The sequence below is a fragment of the Rhinoderma darwinii genome, chromosome 4 (genome assembly GCF_050947455.1).
Source record: "Rhinoderma darwinii isolate aRhiDar2 chromosome 4, aRhiDar2.hap1, whole genome shotgun sequence".
NCBI classification, from domain to species: Eukaryota; Metazoa; Chordata; class Amphibia; order Anura; family Rhinodermatidae; genus Rhinoderma; species Rhinoderma darwinii.
Window position 1 is genome coordinate 32686302 of NC_134690.1, and position 18078 is coordinate 32704379.

General features: G+C 43.9%; 1 protein-coding gene across 6 annotated transcripts in view; it reads left to right on the top strand.

The window, feature by feature from the left end:
• The window catches only part of ITSN2 (intersectin 2), a 166009-nt gene that overhangs the window by 130716 nt on the left and 17215 nt on the right, over positions 1-18078 (top strand). For all 6 annotated transcript variants that reach the window (XM_075860980.1, XM_075860983.1, XM_075860984.1 and 3 more), the window contains 7 exons: positions 10744-10865; positions 11119-11225; positions 12062-12245; positions 12851-12949; positions 13029-13196; positions 13532-13744; positions 17340-17461. In XM_075860980.1, coding sequence (XP_075717095.1) covers positions 10744-10865; positions 11119-11225; positions 12062-12245; positions 12851-12949; positions 13029-13196; positions 13532-13744; positions 17340-17461 — 1015 coding nt within the window. The remainder of the gene's footprint in view (positions 1-10743; positions 10866-11118; positions 11226-12061; positions 12246-12850; positions 12950-13028; positions 13197-13531; positions 13745-17339; positions 17462-18078) is intronic.

An 18078-nucleotide genomic window follows, 5' to 3' on the forward strand; every position in this document is an offset into this window, starting at 1 on the left:
TTTTGAAGCCTAGGGAGCAAAGTGTTCTGGTCACTGGGTCACACAACCTATATACAGACACTTCACTATTATTTCCTCTCTGACTGCCAAGAGAAGGCAATGAGATTTGGTGGACACACCCCCATGATAGCCCATATTCATCCTGGGAACTAGCGCCTCCTCTTGGTGTTTGCACTCATGTCATATTACCATAATATTATGGTAAGACCTGAGATTTTTACATATAAAATATAGTGCAGAGCATTGCCAGCTGCACAGAATTCATGTCGTTTGCCATAAAGCAATAAAAATACTGTGAAGATATAAACATTTGTGAGTCAACCACAAGACGTTTAGTCAGGATATATGGACCTTATCCATAGTCACTATTTCTTCCCGTCTAAAGGATAGGTGTGTGATACAGAACCCTGCATCTCAGAAACATTCTAGTTCTTTGTTATACTTCTAGGTAAAACTAAAGCTGGCCATAAACACGAGATGGATCTTGGATGAACGCTCATTCAACCGACAGCTATTTCCCCCCACTCCTCCATAAACATGCCTCCATCTATTTCAATGAAGAGAGGGGGACCAAAGGATTAGACATGTTGGCAGACCCCCATACACATAAGATCCTCGGCCGAAATCGTCGAGTTCATCCGACTTCTATCTCATGTACATTTATCAGCCGTAACATTAAAGCCTCCTGCCTAATATTGTGTAGCTCCCCCCATGCCGCCAAAGCAGCTCTAACCAGTAGTGGGATGGATTAGACAAGACCTCTGAAGGTGTCCTGTGGTATCTGGTCAGACCAGGCCACCATCTTCCATTGCTCAATTGTCCATTTCTGATGCTCACGTGTCCATTGTAGGTGCTTTTGGCAGCAGACGGGTCCACATGGGCACTCCCACCAGTCTGGCAACACCGATCCAAACTCCTCTAGATGCAATTTTTTTTCCCTGCTTCCAACACATAAACTTCAAGAACGGATTGCTCACTTGTTGCACAATTCCCCCCCCCCCCTCCTATTCTGGCGCCATTGTCGCTAGATAATCAATATTATTCACCTGTCACTGGTTTTATAAAAGTGCAATGTCAGAGCTTTGTGTGGCAGAACAGAGACCAATCTTGGTAGACTTCAGACATTGGGTATTCAATAATCACTTGTTTAGAGCCTGCAGAAAGAAAAGGGTCCTAAAAGGTGACAGACCCTTTTTTGGGCCTGAAATATGCTCAGTGCAGTAGTCCCTTCCCCTGCTCCTCTTGACGGCTCGTATAAAGTGAATGAGCATAGGAGAAAGCTGCTACGGGAAAGAGAATCTGTGCTCCGACTGGAGGTATGATCGGAGTGAGTATTAAAAGTTGAAAATTGCATGGAAGGGATATACCAAATTAATTTAAGATTTTCTTTTTATGGAATTATAAAGGGTTGTCTATAAAGTGATTGGGCATATGGACTTCATAGGAAGGGCTTTGTTAGCCATAGCAGAGAGAAGTTGCCTTAAAGGAACAGTGTCATGGCAAATAATTTTTTAATATGTTAAAGATGTTAGTGCTGTAATAAAAACGTTTATATTCATTTGTGTGTTTGTGTTTTACTGTTTCTTATTTTTACACTTTTTCTTCCCTATGGGGGCTGCCATTTTTTGTTCCATTTCTGTGTGTGTCGATTAACGACACACACAGACATGGAGTACGGCAGCCACAGTCCCATAGGGACTGTGAACGGCTCCCGTCCCATTCACGTCCGTGTACGGCGTCTGTGTGGGAACTGCGCATGCGCCGCTCCCACACAGTCCTATTCGAAATTGGCGCCGTCCGGCGCCATTTACCTGTGGACCGGAAGTCGCGGCCGGACTGTAATATTACTACTTCCGGTCGCGGCTTCCGGACTTGTGCACATGGAACAGCGGCAGCAAAGGGAGCGGACGGGCCGGAGGGAGCCGCGGCGGCAGGAGCAGGTAAGCGATTTCAATGTATGTTAGTGTTTGTGTGTGTTTACTACTGTATGTAAACCTACTACACTGTGTGTTACCTCAAAAAATGGCGACACACAGTGTAGGAGGTTAAACCTTTCAAACCCCTCGTTTATCCCGGCACTAGCCAGGATAAAGGAGGGGGGGATGCTGAGAGCTCACTAGAGCGAGAGCTTTTAACCCAATGTTGCAATGCTGCAATTTTGGGAACTAGCTCCAACTAGCTCCATCTAGTGACCAAAAATGGGTAGTATTATAAATTTGAAAAAATTTATAATATTTCCTGACTCGCGAAAAAAATAAAAAAAATTTGAACAATGTTTAATCACCCACACACTAAATGTTTAAATTTTAAAAAAAAAACATGTTTTTGGGGCGACACCATGCCTTTAAAGAGCCTCAATTCAGCGGACCCACCCATTCTTTGTACTACATGCTCCCCAATCCACTTGAATATCCAGCATGTAATACTACATTTGGCCTGCAGTGGCCGCTGCAGAGAAATTTTATGGCCAGCCATAGCTTCCCTCAGCCATAAGACATGATCAATTGAGATTACCTGGCAACATTCTGATTGGCGTTGCCCTTTTAACTACTAAATAAATAGTTGGAAATCCTTCCCCTTGATTTATCACTTTCACTAGACGTTGTCGAAGTAAGACTTTTTTTTTCACTTGACATACTGTACCTAATGGATATCCAGAATGTCATGTAGTCATAGAGGGTTTGGAGGATGACTGTAAGCCGTCACGTTGAAGTTGCCATGAGGGATATTTCCTTGTATCGTCCTACCGGACGGGTGCATCTGATTCATAGCGATGTTCAGGTACACGTCCGTAGCAGCATTCCGATGGCTGGGACATCTTCCATGTGCCTGTAATGTTACATGAGGAGGAGCAGGGCTCCTCAAACTCCAACATGAAATTGATGTTCTGTATTGCGGCGGCGAAGGACAGCGATGAAATGTATCCTAGGGCTTATAGATCTATCTCCAACCCTTTGATCCTGAAGGAGAAGGAGGCTCTACGCTTGTTGACTGAGAACTATAACCGGAATGTTAGAGGTTTGAGGACAAGTCTGGACAGCTGTAAGTACTTAATCTGTTGTTTTCCATGCCGTTTTCATGTACGTCCTCCGGTATATCCCGAGGCCAATACTGAACGGAAGCCAACATAATGGGATTGTTCCAGTCTCACCTGAGTTAGAGTGGAAATGAAAGAACCTGCATTGTTTAAAATTGTTGGTATATATTGGCGCCAATTATTATTATAGCATAGTAGCTCAATGGTTAGTATTGTTACCTTGCAGTATTGAGGTCCCCGGTTCGAATCTAACCAAAAGCAACATCAGTTTGTATGTTCTCCTTGTGTTAGCATAGGTTTGCTGCTGGTTCTCCTCCTCCTCCACTCCAGAAATATACTGATAGGTTCATTGGCTACCTTTAAAATTGGGCTTACTGTGTATCAGAGATAAGGGAATTCGATTTTGAGCCCCATTGGGGACAGGGCGACGAAGTTCTCGGCACAATTCTGAGTAATATGTTGGCATATCACATAGTGCTCTATAGTGGACATATTCATCGGTTTTTGTCTCCTGTAGTTTGTTTTTTTCATTCTCTTAGACTACTGTAACAAAGTAGTGTTCAGTGTCAGAGTGGGAAATGATAAGAGCATGGATTTGCACTGTAAAGCATGGAGGTAGAATTCTTTTGGTCTGCTGCTTTGCTCCTGGGTGGCACGCGATCATAGATTCCACCATAAACTCTTCATTGTACCAGGAGAAGCTTGAGATAATGTGAGACCATCTGTTAGGAGATTGAAGTGAACACAACGACCCTGAATCCACCAATGAATCACTTTACTACACTGATCCATGCTTGGTTACAGTAGTTTGAGTGGGAAATATCTGTGCCTCTTGGTAAATTTGGCGCATTTTACTCCCAACGCTCTTCTGTTTAAGAGTGGCATATGAAACGCCAGTCTTAGTAAATCTGGCCCAATGTGCTGTGGAAAGAAGAGGGCAAAGATAGTTATTTGGCCACAGTACCAGAAGACATGTTTTTCAAATACAAAAGAGAGAATTTCACCAGAAGGTCCTGATACCAGCACTGTAAAGCATGGTGGTGGAGGTGTTCTGTTTTAGAGCTGCTCTGCTGGATCAGGGCCTAGGCAGCTCACCATCATAGAATCCACCATTCATTCTTCATTGTACCAGAGGGTGCTTGAGGATAATATGAGACCTTCTGTCAGAAGATTAGTGGAAAGTGGACCTTACAATTCTACAATGACCGAAAACATATCTGTAAATCCACCCAAGAATGGCTGAAATGCAAGAAATTTATTTTTTGAGATGGCGAAGTCAAAGCCCGGATCTAAATCCCATCGAGTTGCTGTGAAATGGGCTGTGCAACCAAGAAACCACGCACAGCTGAAATATTTCGCTATGGAGGAGTGGGGAAAAAAATGCCCAGTCGGTGTCGGAGACTGGTAGACGGTTATAAGAAATGCATGCCGGAGGTTGTGAAAACCTGACCAAAAATCCTTTTGTGCAGTAACTGCGTGTAGGCTTTATTTTAAGGGCTCAGCTGTTTGTCCTCCAGACGTCTCCAGTTTGCGACAGGAAGTAGCTGTCTGCCAGCCACGATTGTCAGTCATATTCGTTCTTCTTGGGCTAAATTCTTGGTCACCCAGTGGATCCTCTCCCCACTCTCTAACTATGATTAACAGCATGGAAAACTAGTGAGAGAACCCTGTTATACCTTTCCCTGTGAGATATGTTTGATCAAACCTATCCCTGTAGAATAAAGAACATTATCTGTGACCAAATGTTTATTTCTCAATCCGGGTTCGACAGACAACCCGGAGCATTCAGCCTGATTTATAGCCTATAGGTATTGTATATAAGACCAGTTCGAAAACACAGAATGCTGGGAAGTGTTTATTGGTCACATCAGTGAGGGAGGAAGTAGCTAACTTCTCCTCCTACTTGGTTTTCAACAGAAATCAATATCTAAAATATTATAACTGCATATGACCATACAAACAAGTATAGTTTCATTGTACGCCCTAATATATATCCTCAACATGTTTTGTTCAAATCCCTGAAAATACGCTTTATTCCAATACAAGGGCACCATTTTATAATCGTGCGAAGCAGAGGATGCAGACGGAGAATGTCTGAGAATGAATAACATACGAAGTACCTGTCACTTTTGCACATTTGCATTTTTGTCTACTTGTGATTTAATAAAACATAAATGCAAAAGTAGCTGTTTAAATAGGGAAATCTAGTGGAATATTCAACAAGCGGACATTGTTGGATGTAATAAAAAGATGACATAGCTGAGAGATGAGAAAGTGGAGATAAGATGTGGGTAAAAGTAAAATACAGGTAGAAAAACGGATTAAAGGCACGTTGCTTTTGCCGCTGCATTTACCGTATATATTGCACTCCATGATCGCTGTGTATGTGAGAATAGCGAAGACTAACCGGACACTCATCCTTCAGGTTCACAGTCACACTTGTATCCAGCTTTAACCTGCGATGCACATATTCTAAGGCACAGGACCATTATATATAACTTATGTGTGCCCATTGAGACATCATCTGTCCATGTGCCCTTTTAGGGTGGGTCCCCTGCCCTAGACACCCTTCTTTTAGCCACAAGGGCAGCTCCCGCTTAGGAGGTACAGTATCAGCACAACACCCGTTCCCCTGGTTGTAACGGATGATCACAAGCGGATCCTCCTTTAGAGACGAGGTTGTCTCATCGTGACAACCCCTTATTGAAATGAAGCCGGTCCAGAATTTGTCCATACATCTGATGCTGGGGAAGCGATGGCCGGCCATACAGCTGTTGCACAGGCAAAGTAGTATTACATGGCTCCCATTCAAATGAATGGCCATGCATGTAGCACATGGATGGGGCCAGGTCAGCCGGAGTGGGACCCCCTACTGTTGGCGTCCATGTGTCGTAATAGGGTATATAGAAAGGTGTTGTCTTAAGCTGCTTGTACACATATCAGCAGTGCAGCACGCGGTTTTGTAATGAGGTTTTTGGCCTGTACATATGGCTGGGCAGTCTTGCCACACGGTTCTTGGCCACATGGCACACTACTTCTGCACCCTTAGTGAGACAGACCATGTAAGAAATTGTGTAGATTACGGCCAGGCTTCCTTACCTCCACTTTGCAAGCTGTTTTCCCCTTAAGGCTGTATTCACACGCTCTAGTCGATTTGACGTTTTAAGTTGGATTTTTGCAAAATAGCGCTTCATTTAATTCATAGCCCTAGCCCCTTACAAATACCCTTGAAGTGTAGCTAAACGTTTGAAAAACTTCTGACATGTCATAGTGACGTGTCAGACGTTTGGATTGGTGGTAGTCAGAGCACTGAGAGCCCCACCAATCGCTAGAACAAAGCAGCTGAAGTGCTCGTGTGAGCGCACATCCGCGATCTTTCTGTTTGGCTTTTTCCGGAAAGCCGATGTATCGGTGTACGGGCTCATAGACTTTCTATTGAGTCCGTACACCGATACATTTATTTCCAGTAATAGCCGAACAGACACGAAGTGGCTGAGCGCTCACACGAGCGCTTCAGCTGCTTCGTTTTAGCGATTGGTGGGGGTCTCAGTGCTCAGACCCCCACCAATCCAAACTTCTGATATGTCACTATGAGATGTCAGAAATTTGTCAAACGTTTAGCTACACTTTAACCAAACTCCGCCTCACCCCTTCATTAAAAACACTAGGTATTTTGGGTCTTAAAAGGCCTTTGGACTCAACCCAAGGGTATATGGACGTTCCACTTGATGGAGCTGAGTCCACATTGATGCTTTCCATACTGCCATGTACTACATTTCCCAATGCAGTTAACAATTTGACATAATTGCTTGTTAAATGGTTGGCACTTTTTTATATTGTTTTGTGTTGGGTTATTTTTTTTACTAAGGTCTTTCTAATTTATTAGTATTTTTTACTTTTTTTTTTACATGCTAGGTTTTCCCATGTATCTGGAGCTGCATAGCCATAGTTACAGGGCAAAACAGGCCTAACTGGAACCAGAAGCTCCGTCACGACTAGTCGGATCCTCCAGCCATAACATAATCACTGGGTCCAGTTGAGAAAGCAGAACGTCTGCTTTATCTTCTTCATACACAGCGCTCGCTAAGCATTGTGCAGCTGACCATTAGGGAGTCTGAAACCATAAAAACAAAAAGACAAATAAAAATTAACTTGTTTTTTACATCTCCTCTGGTGTCCTGTTTAAGACATGAGTAAAGTCCCTTCAGAGTTTTAAGGGGTTGTCTGGTTTAGACCACCCACATTCAAATACCCTATCAGGGCATTTCTGAGTTCATAAAGAGGCAACCCCATTCAGTACTCTCATCTAGTGAAGAGCGGCTACAAATAGCATCTCTGTGTAATTCTTCCTTTCACCTGTGGTGGCGCTGCAGAGGAATTGAACACTTGCTGCCGGGTTCTCCCACAAATTACAGCTGATCGCAGGGGTATCTATGATCATCTTATCGTTTGGGGACCTTCTAACCAAAACGATGTGTGTGTGTATGTATATATATATTATATTCTACTGTACACACTCTGCAGGGATAAAGCGTTCCCATGTTCTTCCCCTCCCTGGAAGCGTTACTCCCTATTAGCACATGTTGTGTGTACAGTGATATCATCATTATGAAATGGCTAATTGTCGTAATTAGGGCTGCAGCGCTTGTGTGAATGCCAATGAGCGTAATATAATATAAAGCGACATTCATGAAGCTTGTAAATTCTTATTGTTTAGACCAAACCTCTTTGTTCGTGATGGAGATGATAGAACGGTGTCATGTTGATCTTTTAATCCTTTGTTTAAATAGACCAGTTGTCTCTGACGTTCCCCTGATGATGTAATTCCCAACCTTGGGGAACCCCTGAAAAATGTTCCCCTCCTGGGGTACCCCTTTGACTACCCAATCTGTACCGAGAGGCACCATTCTACAACATCCAATGCTTTTTTGAGCTGATGTGGATGTTGTCACATGGTGATTCTCAGCCAATCAATTCACAAGGAACCATCCTGTACGTAAAGAGCATGGTTTAAACCGGCAATCGTATTAGATGCTTGAATGTAATGGGGTTTTCCAACTTCTACAATGCCCATTATGCTCTAAATGTCTAAAAATAAGTCCATATACTTACCAGGTAAACTCCTCGGCGTCCACTAAAAGCAAACCATGAAGGTTCCTTGGACAACTTTTCATTACACATAGAATAAACTTTATTTGCTCAAAACGGAATACCCCTTTAAGTGTTCTGACATCAGATTCCTGCTTGAGAAGTGGGTCCCTCATGTTAGGTTGAGGAGTGGGTCCCTCATTTTAGGTTGAGCAGTGGGTCACTCGTGTTAGGTTGAGGAGTGGGTCCCTCGTGTTAGGTTGAGGAGTGGGTCCCTCGTGTTAGGTTGAGGAGTGGGTCCCTCGTGTTAGGTTGAGGAGTGGGTCCCTCGTGTTAGGTTGAGGAGTGGGTCCCTCGTGTTAGGTTGAGGAGTGGGTCCCTCGTGTTAGGTTGAGGAGTGGGTCCCTCGTGTTAGGTTGAGGAGTGGGTCCCTCGTGTTAGGTTGAGGAGTGGGTCCCTCGTGTTAGGTTGAGGAGTGGGTCCCTCGTGTTAGGTTGAGGAGTGGGTCCCTCGTGTTAGGTTGAGGAGTGGGTCCCTCGTGTTAGGTTGAGGAGTGGGTCCCTCGTGTTAGGTTGAGGAGTGGGTCCCTCGTGTTAGGTTGAGGAGTGGGTCCCTCGTGTTAGGTTGAGGAGTGGGTCCCTCGTGTTAGGTTGAGGAGTGGGTCCCTCGTGTTAGGTTGAGGAGTGGGTCCCTCGTGTGAGGTTGAGGAGTGGGTCCCTCGTGTGAGGTTGAGGAGTGGGTCCCTCGTGTGAGGTTGAGGAGTGGGTCCCTCGTGTTAGGTTGAGGAGTGGGTCCCTCGTGTTAGGTTGAGCAGTGGGTCCCTCGTGTTAGGTTGAGGTGCTTTATCATCTGTCTTCTTATGCCCTGTTCACACAACAGAATTTTTGCGGCGGATTCTAGCCGCAAAATTCTGCCTCCCATTGATTTCAATGGGAGCCAGACGTTTCTTTTTCCCGCAAGATGATTTTTTTTCAGCTACCGGGAAAAAAAGGCGTCCTGCTCGATCTTCAGGGCGAATTCCGCCTGAACCTCCTACCAATGGGAGGGATAATTCTGCGGCATATTTTTACAGCGGGATCAGCCACTCAAAATCTGCCGTGTGAACAGGGCCTTACAGTCGTTTTTTGTTTTGCGTTCCATGAAGATAAACAGAATGTTTGTTGCCATTTCAGTCTGAAAATAATGTCATTAATTATACGGCTGCGTTCCAGGACGTCACCGCTCGCATTCCTTGTGTCAGGTCTGGAATCGTTTATGATTGTTAAATTATGACTAATGTCAAGTATCTTCCTGTTCTGTCCTGAGAGACAAAGAACCACTTTTGTAATTCTTACAGTAGTGATCTCCTACCCACGGCTTTCCAGCTGGTGTGAAACTACAACTCCCAGCATGCCCTAACAGCCTGCAGCTGTCTGCATTTTGGGAGGAGTTGTTTTACTGTTTTCTTTACTAAGCCATAAGTTGTATCAACCTTGAAGCATGGCTATCACTGCTTATTTGATCTTAAAGGGATTGTCAAGTTTAGAAAACCTATTTCAATACGTTAGGAAATTGTGAGATAATTGAGGAGGGTCCTGTGTTCAGGATCCTCATCTCTTGGCCAGAGTGGAGAACGGTTACAAAGAGCGACTCTCGTTCTGGGGGACCTGTCTTGTCCTGCATCACACAAATCGATTTGAATGGAAACTGTAGTGCTTAATCTCTCCTGTGGTGGTGCTGCAGGGAAATTGAACACTTAATGCCAGGTTTCACCACAGATTACAGCGGATCGCTGGGGGGAGGGGGGGAAATGGTGATCAACTTATTGTCAATTAACTCTTCCAACGAGTAGAGATTGTCCAAAGCGCACAACCCCTTAAATCCTGAACCCAAGGCTCGTAGTTCACCTTTTCATGCTGCCAGTCCCTTATTGGCCAAGTGACCAATGTACTGTCATTATGTGGGATAAAAATAAAAGGAAGGTGAGGGCCCCTGACCCAACGGAAAGCATAGGAGCTCCATGCTTTACTGAGAGCTCTGCCTAATATACTAAACCATTATTAACATTATTGTCCTCCATTCTAATTCTAGGCCCTGCTGAATAATTTCTTAATATAGCTGCATAGTCGGATCTTATAGTTGATAAATCCTATTATTCTGGCTGCATGGATCTACCACTAGGGGGCGCGAACAGCATATAGGGTTATACAGCTAGTATTAAACTCAATGGGAGCTGTATAATTCTGTATGTAGTGAGCTCCCCTATTGGCAGATGATGATCGCCACTATGAGCAGTTCAATGCCAGGCTGCCTTCTATGGACACTTTTCTGACCATTACCTCTCATGCACTGTAACTGCCATAAAGCACAAACATCTTGTGCCCAATATGGCCTTCCGCAGGGAATTATTATTATATTTTTTTAAGTGCCCTTTTAAATGTAACAATTTAATTTAAAAAACTATCTCTTTTACAAACTTAACTATAATTAATGAAACTATAATTGAATACATGAGACTTTCCTTTTTAAGGGGGAAGGCAGACAAATTGTTTGGCTATCACCATAGCTAACTTCTGGGTTTTTATTCGAAACCCCTCTGCTCAATAGGCCGCCTGTGAACGATAGTGTATTTTTTGCAGGGTGTGCTGACCTCCAGACATTGGACACCATGCACCCCATGGAGAGGAAGCGGCAAGGCTATATACATGAGCTGATACAGACTGAGGAGAGATACATGGACGATCTTCAGCTTGTGGTTGAGGTAAGCTACAAGACACAGCCTGCCCTGAACACATCTGACTTGATGATGAGACTTTGCACTCTTCTGTATTAAGGGTTTGGATTTGCACACCCAACTCCATCTTTTTCCCCCAGGCTAGTACAGGCAGCCCCAGCATTTTAGTCCTTATATTCTCCCACGAACCTATGATGGACGGCTTCAGTCCAGTAGTAGGTGGTATGGCTGTTATTTTATGTATAGATGGCCTTTTGCGAATACTTTTGGATTTTTTTAGGTGTTCCAGAAACCAATGGCAGAGTCCGGTGTCCTAACTGAGGCGGAAATGGCGATGATATTTGTCAACTGGAAGGAGCTCATTATGTCCAACACAAAGTTACTGAAGTGAGTCTACATGTTTTGTGAACCCTTTGTAGACCAGGGCTTAGAGTGTAGAGCAGTTACAAAGAGTCTCTCTCGCTCTCTCTGTCTCTCCGTCTCTCTCCTAGACCAGATCTTCTCTCGGTTAAATCATAAGCTTGGGATGCGTATGGCCAACTTAAAGGGGTTCTTTGCTTTGGACAGTCCTCAAAAATTAACTGCTGGGTTCTCCAGCGATCGTCTAACAGGTTCACCTACAGGTTAAAGCTGGTGTTCAATTTTGCTGCAGCACCACCGCAGGTCAACTGAAGAATTACTTGGTGCCTATTGAAATCAAAGGGTTGGACATGTATAGGCTGGGTCCTCCAGAACAAGGGACACTCTTTAGAGCCACTTTATGCTTCAGCTTATTGATATATGGTCCTGAATGAGAGACTTCCTTCTTTTCACTTAGAATTCTGTAAAGGGATATTTGAAAATGGGTTTTCTAAACCAGACATTAAATTTAAAGGGGAAATGTAGTCAAAATTAAATAATGTCATAGATACATGTGAGAAGATCCCATGGGTTCAATCTGGGATGTTGCACCATCACTGATTTCCAGATTAAAAGGTCCCTATATAGAGATCTAACCCCTTTGGTACTTCTGAGATTTCTGTTACTTGTGGTACGAGATCCCAGACTTTACAATCGTGATCGTCTCACATGTATCTATGATATATCAGAAGATCTTCTGCCTTTTGTGCACATTTAGGTTTGTTTCTTTTAATAAGCAAGTTACAATTTGATAAACTCCCGCTACTTCATCAGTCTAATACACCCTGAGTCTGTATATTCTCACATTGTTGCAATTCTCACAGGGCATTACGAGTGCGCAAGAAGACTGGAGGGGAGAAGATGCCAGTGGACATGATTGGAGACATTTTAGTCACTGAGCTGTCACATATGCAAGCTTATATCCGATTCTGCAGCTGCCAGCTAAATGGAGCCGCCCTATTGCAATCTAAAACTGATGAAGTACCTGAATTTAAGGATTATCTAAAGGTTGGTGCATAGGGGACTCCATTTCTTGACTCACCAATTTGTAATAGATTATAAACTGCAGCATGGGACCCTACAGCTGGAGGTTAACTACCACCAGGACCGGAGTGGTGATCACGTGGGCAGTGGGAGTTCCCACATGATCCCCTTGATGTGGTATTATGTTAAGGGGGACTAAAAGGGGTTGTCCTGTGGATAGGTTATCAGTATATGATCAGTGGGGGTCCGACACCCGGACCCCACACCGATCAGCTGCTCCGGCTGCCTTCGGGCACCGGATGTCCATGCTGGAAGCGGATGGCTCCAGTCACGGGATCGCGACCGAGCTGGCTCCGAATACTGCATACCCTGCATATCATCCGGAGCAGCTGATCGGTGCAGGGCCCGGGTGTCATATACTGATAACCTATCCTGTGGATAGGTCATCAGTTGTCCGTGCCTGCACAACGCCTTTAGTACCTCAGGCCTTTAATGTCCTATTAGTTCAAGGTTATCCAAGAGCTTACGAATACTGGGATTTCATTGAAATAACCCACTATGTCCTTTGTTGATTTTATGCTGTCGCCTTCTTTTTCTTTGTCTAATCCTCTTGTTTGCTTGCTGTACAGAGACTAGCCACTGACCCGCGCTGCAAGGGAATGCCTCTGTCCAGTTTCCTGCTCAAACCTATGCAAAGGATCACTCGGTACCCTCTCATCTTAAAGAACGTGAGTGTCCAGCCTAGTCCATGTACAGACAGGTAACACCATCCTCAGCCAACAGTTCTGATCCTTATGTTTCTCCCAGATCCTGGAAAATACAGCGGACACTCACCGTGACCGTGGTCATTTGCGGGATGCGCTGGAGCGGTCAGAGGAGTTGTGCTCTCAAGTCAATGAAGGCGTGCGAGAAAAAGAGAACTCCGATAAACTGGAATGGACACAGGCGCATGTTCAGTGTGATGGACTAACTGAGGTAGGGAAACCAGTCCTGACCATGCTGCGGTAACATATCTACTGGGTAAGAAATACGCTCCATTGTGTAGGTGAAAAAAGGAGCTACTGCGCGTAGGTGAGGAGTGGTCTGCGCTGCGCGTAGGTGAGGAGTGGTCTGCGCTGCGCGTAGGTGAGGAGTGGTCTGCGCTGCGCGTAGGTGAGGAGTGCGGTGTATGATTCTATGTAATGCACTATGTTTTCTTGTGTCCCGCCACCCCTTTGACCATCACCGATCGATTGTATATGTTTACTTGCCGTTTCCGTGCTTTGTCCTTCCTTCCCGTCACAGAGTTTGTCCTTTTTTGCATTTTACAGCAGATCACTTTTAACTCCCTGACAAACTGCCTGGGGCCCCGCAAGATCCTGCACAGCGGCAAACTGTACAAGACCAAGAGCAACAAGGAGCTGTACGGATTTCTCTTCAATGACTTCCTGCTCCTCACGTATATGGTCAAGCAGTTTGTCTCCTCGGGGTCAGACAGGCTCTTTAGCCCAAAGACCACTGCCCAGTACAAGATGTACAAAACGGTAAGAAAACCGTCCCGCATGGAGGACGCACTCTGATATTGTGTGTGTGTGTGTGTGTGTGTATGTGTGTATGTATGTGTGTATGTATATATATATGTGTCTTCTAGTCAGCCATTTCTTGGTTATATCTCTTTCTAAGAAAGCTGGATGACCCTAGAGGAGAAGCCGAGGAGTTAAATTTACTGATTCTCTTTTCACTTTCAATTTACTACTTTAAAGCTGAACTGTCCTTTATAATTTAGATATGCGGTCACATGCAAAAGTTTGGGCACCTCTCGTCAGATGACACGTTCTATTCATTCTGTAAGAGAACAAGCTTAACCCACTTTTTGGAATGACACATTCTAAGGGTGAATTTTTTTTTCGTTTTATACTTTGGCCAAACAGGTTTCCTTTCCTCTTTTTGGGCACATTATGGACTTAAGTCCATAATGTGGTACCGAGACATAATCGGTATCTTTTACATTTTTAGCTTTTATGTGTCCAAAATATTGGGGGAAAATGCTAATTTCTTTCATTTTTCTTTTTGTCGTTTAGCCTAATTAGTTTAACCAGATGAATTTATGTAGCATATTAATCCTGGTTCTCTCCCGTGTATAACGATACCAAATATGTGCACTTTGCGCCACCGACGTCATTGCTAGAACGCCCAAGAAGAAAGGATACCATTTAGCTGACTCCTCCTTTTAGCTGGTACTTGGGATCTGAAAATGGCGCAAAGCAAGCGTAAACAGCGATTTTATTGTAGGCATAATAGCCAATAGGGATATGGATGCAAAATTATACGCGTCCATTTAACAGCAAATAGTCCCTGAAGGTGCGCATGGCTTGGGGAAAGTGTTTTTTTTTTTTTCCATATCCTGTTATGTGTTTTACGGTTTTACCACAGTGCTCGATTCACAGCTACACTGCTCATTACTGCTGTATACTCTCCATGCTGATGTAGCTTCTAGTGAGTGTTCTATCTCACCCCAGTGCTGGAGTCTCCGCTACACTGCTCATCACTGCTGTATTATGTTTTCCATTCTGCTTTTAGTAAGGCTACATTCACACGATCGTATCAGATTCACATGCGTGAAAGACACGCGTGAATCTGGTCCATGTGTGTTGCGTTATGCATCAGTGTGCTTTGCGAGTGGCAAAGCAAAATTTTTTTTTCAAACGAATTGATGCGCAAATCACGCAGCGCACATGGATGTGCTTCTGTGTGTGGTGAATGGTTTTTACGCACCCATTGACTTCAAAGGGCACGTAGGTGCGTGAAAACGCACCAATATAGGACATGCAGTGAGTTTCACGCAGAGGACTCTCACTGCATGAGAACTCACACATGTGTGAACGGCCCCATTGAAATCAATGGATCAATGTGCTGTGCGTGATTTCCATGCGCAGCACACGGATGCTATTCACGCTCGTGTGAATGGGCCTTAATCCAGTATCTCACCCTAGTGCTGGATTCACAGGTACACTGCTCATTACTGCTTTATAATCTCTTCCATGCTGGTGCAGATTCTAGTAAGTGTTAGGCCTGATTTACATGAGCGTGTGCGTTTTGCGCACGCAAAAACCGCAGTGTTTTGCGTGCGCAAAAAACGCATTTTGCGTGCGCAAAAGGCACTTAACAGCTGCGTGTGTCATCAGTGTATGATGCGTGGCTGCGTGATTTTCGCGCAGCCGCCATCATTATGACACTCCGTTTGGATGTTTGTAAACAGAAAAGCACGTGGTGCTTTTCTGTTTACATTCAGAGTTTGACAGCAGTTGCGCGAATCACGCAATTCGCACGGAAGTGCTTCCGTGCGGCATGCGTGGTTTTCACGCACCCATTGACTTCAATGGGTGCATGATGCGTGAAAAACTGCGAAATATAGAACATGTTGTGAGTTTTACGCAGCGGACTCACGCTGCGCAAAACTCACGGACTGTCTGCACTGCCACATAGACTTGTATAGGTCCGTGCGACCCGCGTGAAAAGCACGCGGGTCGCACGCGCGTATATCACGCACGTGTAAATTATGCCTTATACAGTATCTAACCCCAGTGCTGGAGTCTCAGCTACACTGCTCCTGACTGCTGTATAATGTACTCCATGCTGCTTATAGTAAGTGTTGTACAGTATCACACCCCAGTACAGAATTTTCAGCTGCACTGCTCATTACTGCTACGTGTTATACCTCGTTCCACCGCTGGAATCTCAGCTATACTGCTTTTGACATACTCCTGTATAATGAATCTTCTTTTTATGCTGTGTATATGAGACTGATGGGCTGGATTTTCCTGTCACGTTTAAAATTTGGTTTTATTGCGTTTTTCCTGAATATCGTGCCAACCTGTGCCATTTTATCGCAAATTGCTGCAAAGAAAACAAAACACATTTTGATTGTGGCGTGAAAATGCAGTCTTAACATGTCTCCATCTTTTTCCTCCCACTGCCCTCTCCTTAGACTTCTATGGGTAGCTCTAACCTGATCTCTCAGTGACTCTTCTACGAGTGAATTCTGAGTGAGTGAACAGTTAGGAAAACAGGGAAGGTAGATGAAAGTGGAGGAAAAGGCATTTTTCTCTAAGATATATTACAAGGTTTCTTATATTCGATTGTACTATTGATTTATTGAAAGTTGTCGTATAATTGGAGGAACTCTTTAAGGTGCTTTCACATGTGCTGTTTAGATGCAGTTTTTTGAAGCCACAACTAGGAGTGGATTCATAATCTTTATTCTTCCTCTCCCTTTATGATCCACACCTGACATTGGCTTCAAAACTGCATCAAAATGTTACATGTGTGAAAGCAGACTTACAAGAAATAACACTATTGACACACTAGGAAAAGGACTCAAATGTTTAAATATGACAAATACTTTCATTTTTTTGCTAATATATATATTCGCAAGTAGTAATGATGCATTCAAATTTGTCTAATTTAAAGCATATGTGCACAATTGTCATTGGAAAATGATTTCTAGGTATACTGCATACCGGAGTATCTGGAGATGTTCGAATTGCACTATGTTGTTGGCTGATTTCTATATTGCTATTATTTTCCAGACCTGCTGTCACTGATATACTGTTAGTGGAGCTGCAGGTTCAGAGCACAGTGGGTGTTCTCTGTAATACTGCTCTCTCCCCCTCCCTTCTCTTACTGCTGTAGCCTATGTTTCTTTCCCTCTCTCACACTGCTATGACTGTGCAAGCTTCTAAGAGATAATCGTCTCAGAGTCTCTTTGGGGATGTGACTATATAATTCTGAGTAGGTTAGAGAGAATCAGGGGGGACTGAATGACTAGGTCAGACAACAAGCCGGGTTTATTTGTAGTCTGTAACCACGGAGAAATAGCTGCATTAACTTGGTGTATATAGGTTTGCATAGGAGCTGTATACACAAAACGACTTTTCATCAAGACTGTTTGCAAAGTTGCTTCACTTTTTATTTTAGATTCATTGGACCAAAAAAAAAAAATTGCTGAAAAGATGGACATATCCTTTAAGTTTGTTCTATGCAGAGATTTTGTTTAACTTCTTTTCACTTGCAAAAAATCAACATAAAATGAAGTTTTAGCCCTGTTAATTTTTGATATGATTTCTTTGTCTCCTAAAGCCAATTTTCCTAAATGAAGTGCTGGTGAAGCTGCCCAGTGACCCATCCAGCGATGAGCCTGTGTTCCACATCTCCCACATAGACCGGGTGTACACCCTGAGGACAGACAACATTAATGAAAGGTGTGCTCTAGTAACATCATTGGTTGAGGATAACTGGAGAAGAGATGAAGGATGCAATAACGACGCGGCATATCCGTAGTTAGTCCTGGAGAATAATGCAAACGTGGCTGCCATAATACTAACTGTTATAAATCTGGCCCCCTTTGGCTGATTATATGGCCTTCGATCCCAGTAACTTGAAGTACGCACATGCATATGGAGGAGACAGTGGTCATGGTATCTTCTGGAAGCCAGCCTGGCATGACACCAGAGACACCTGCGGACAGATCTGTTTCAGGCTTTTGGCCCTCATCAGCACAGAGCAGGATATCAGTTCACCTATGTGAGATGCTATTAAAATACCTCACTAGGAATATTGCTTTTCCTTGAGAGTTAGAACATGGGACAAGTATAAACTATGCTCCATGGAAACAGAACTGCTCCAGAAAGAGGAAATCCCTCAGACAACCTACCTTCACCCAGGTGATCGTCTTACATGAATCTATCACATATCAGAAGATCATTTTGACTAATGTCCCCATTAAGCAGGAACAATCTATATAGTCCGGTCCCTTAAGATCATCTTACATAGCTAACCAGATATCCTGAGTTATGCTGATGAGGGCCAACAGCCCGAA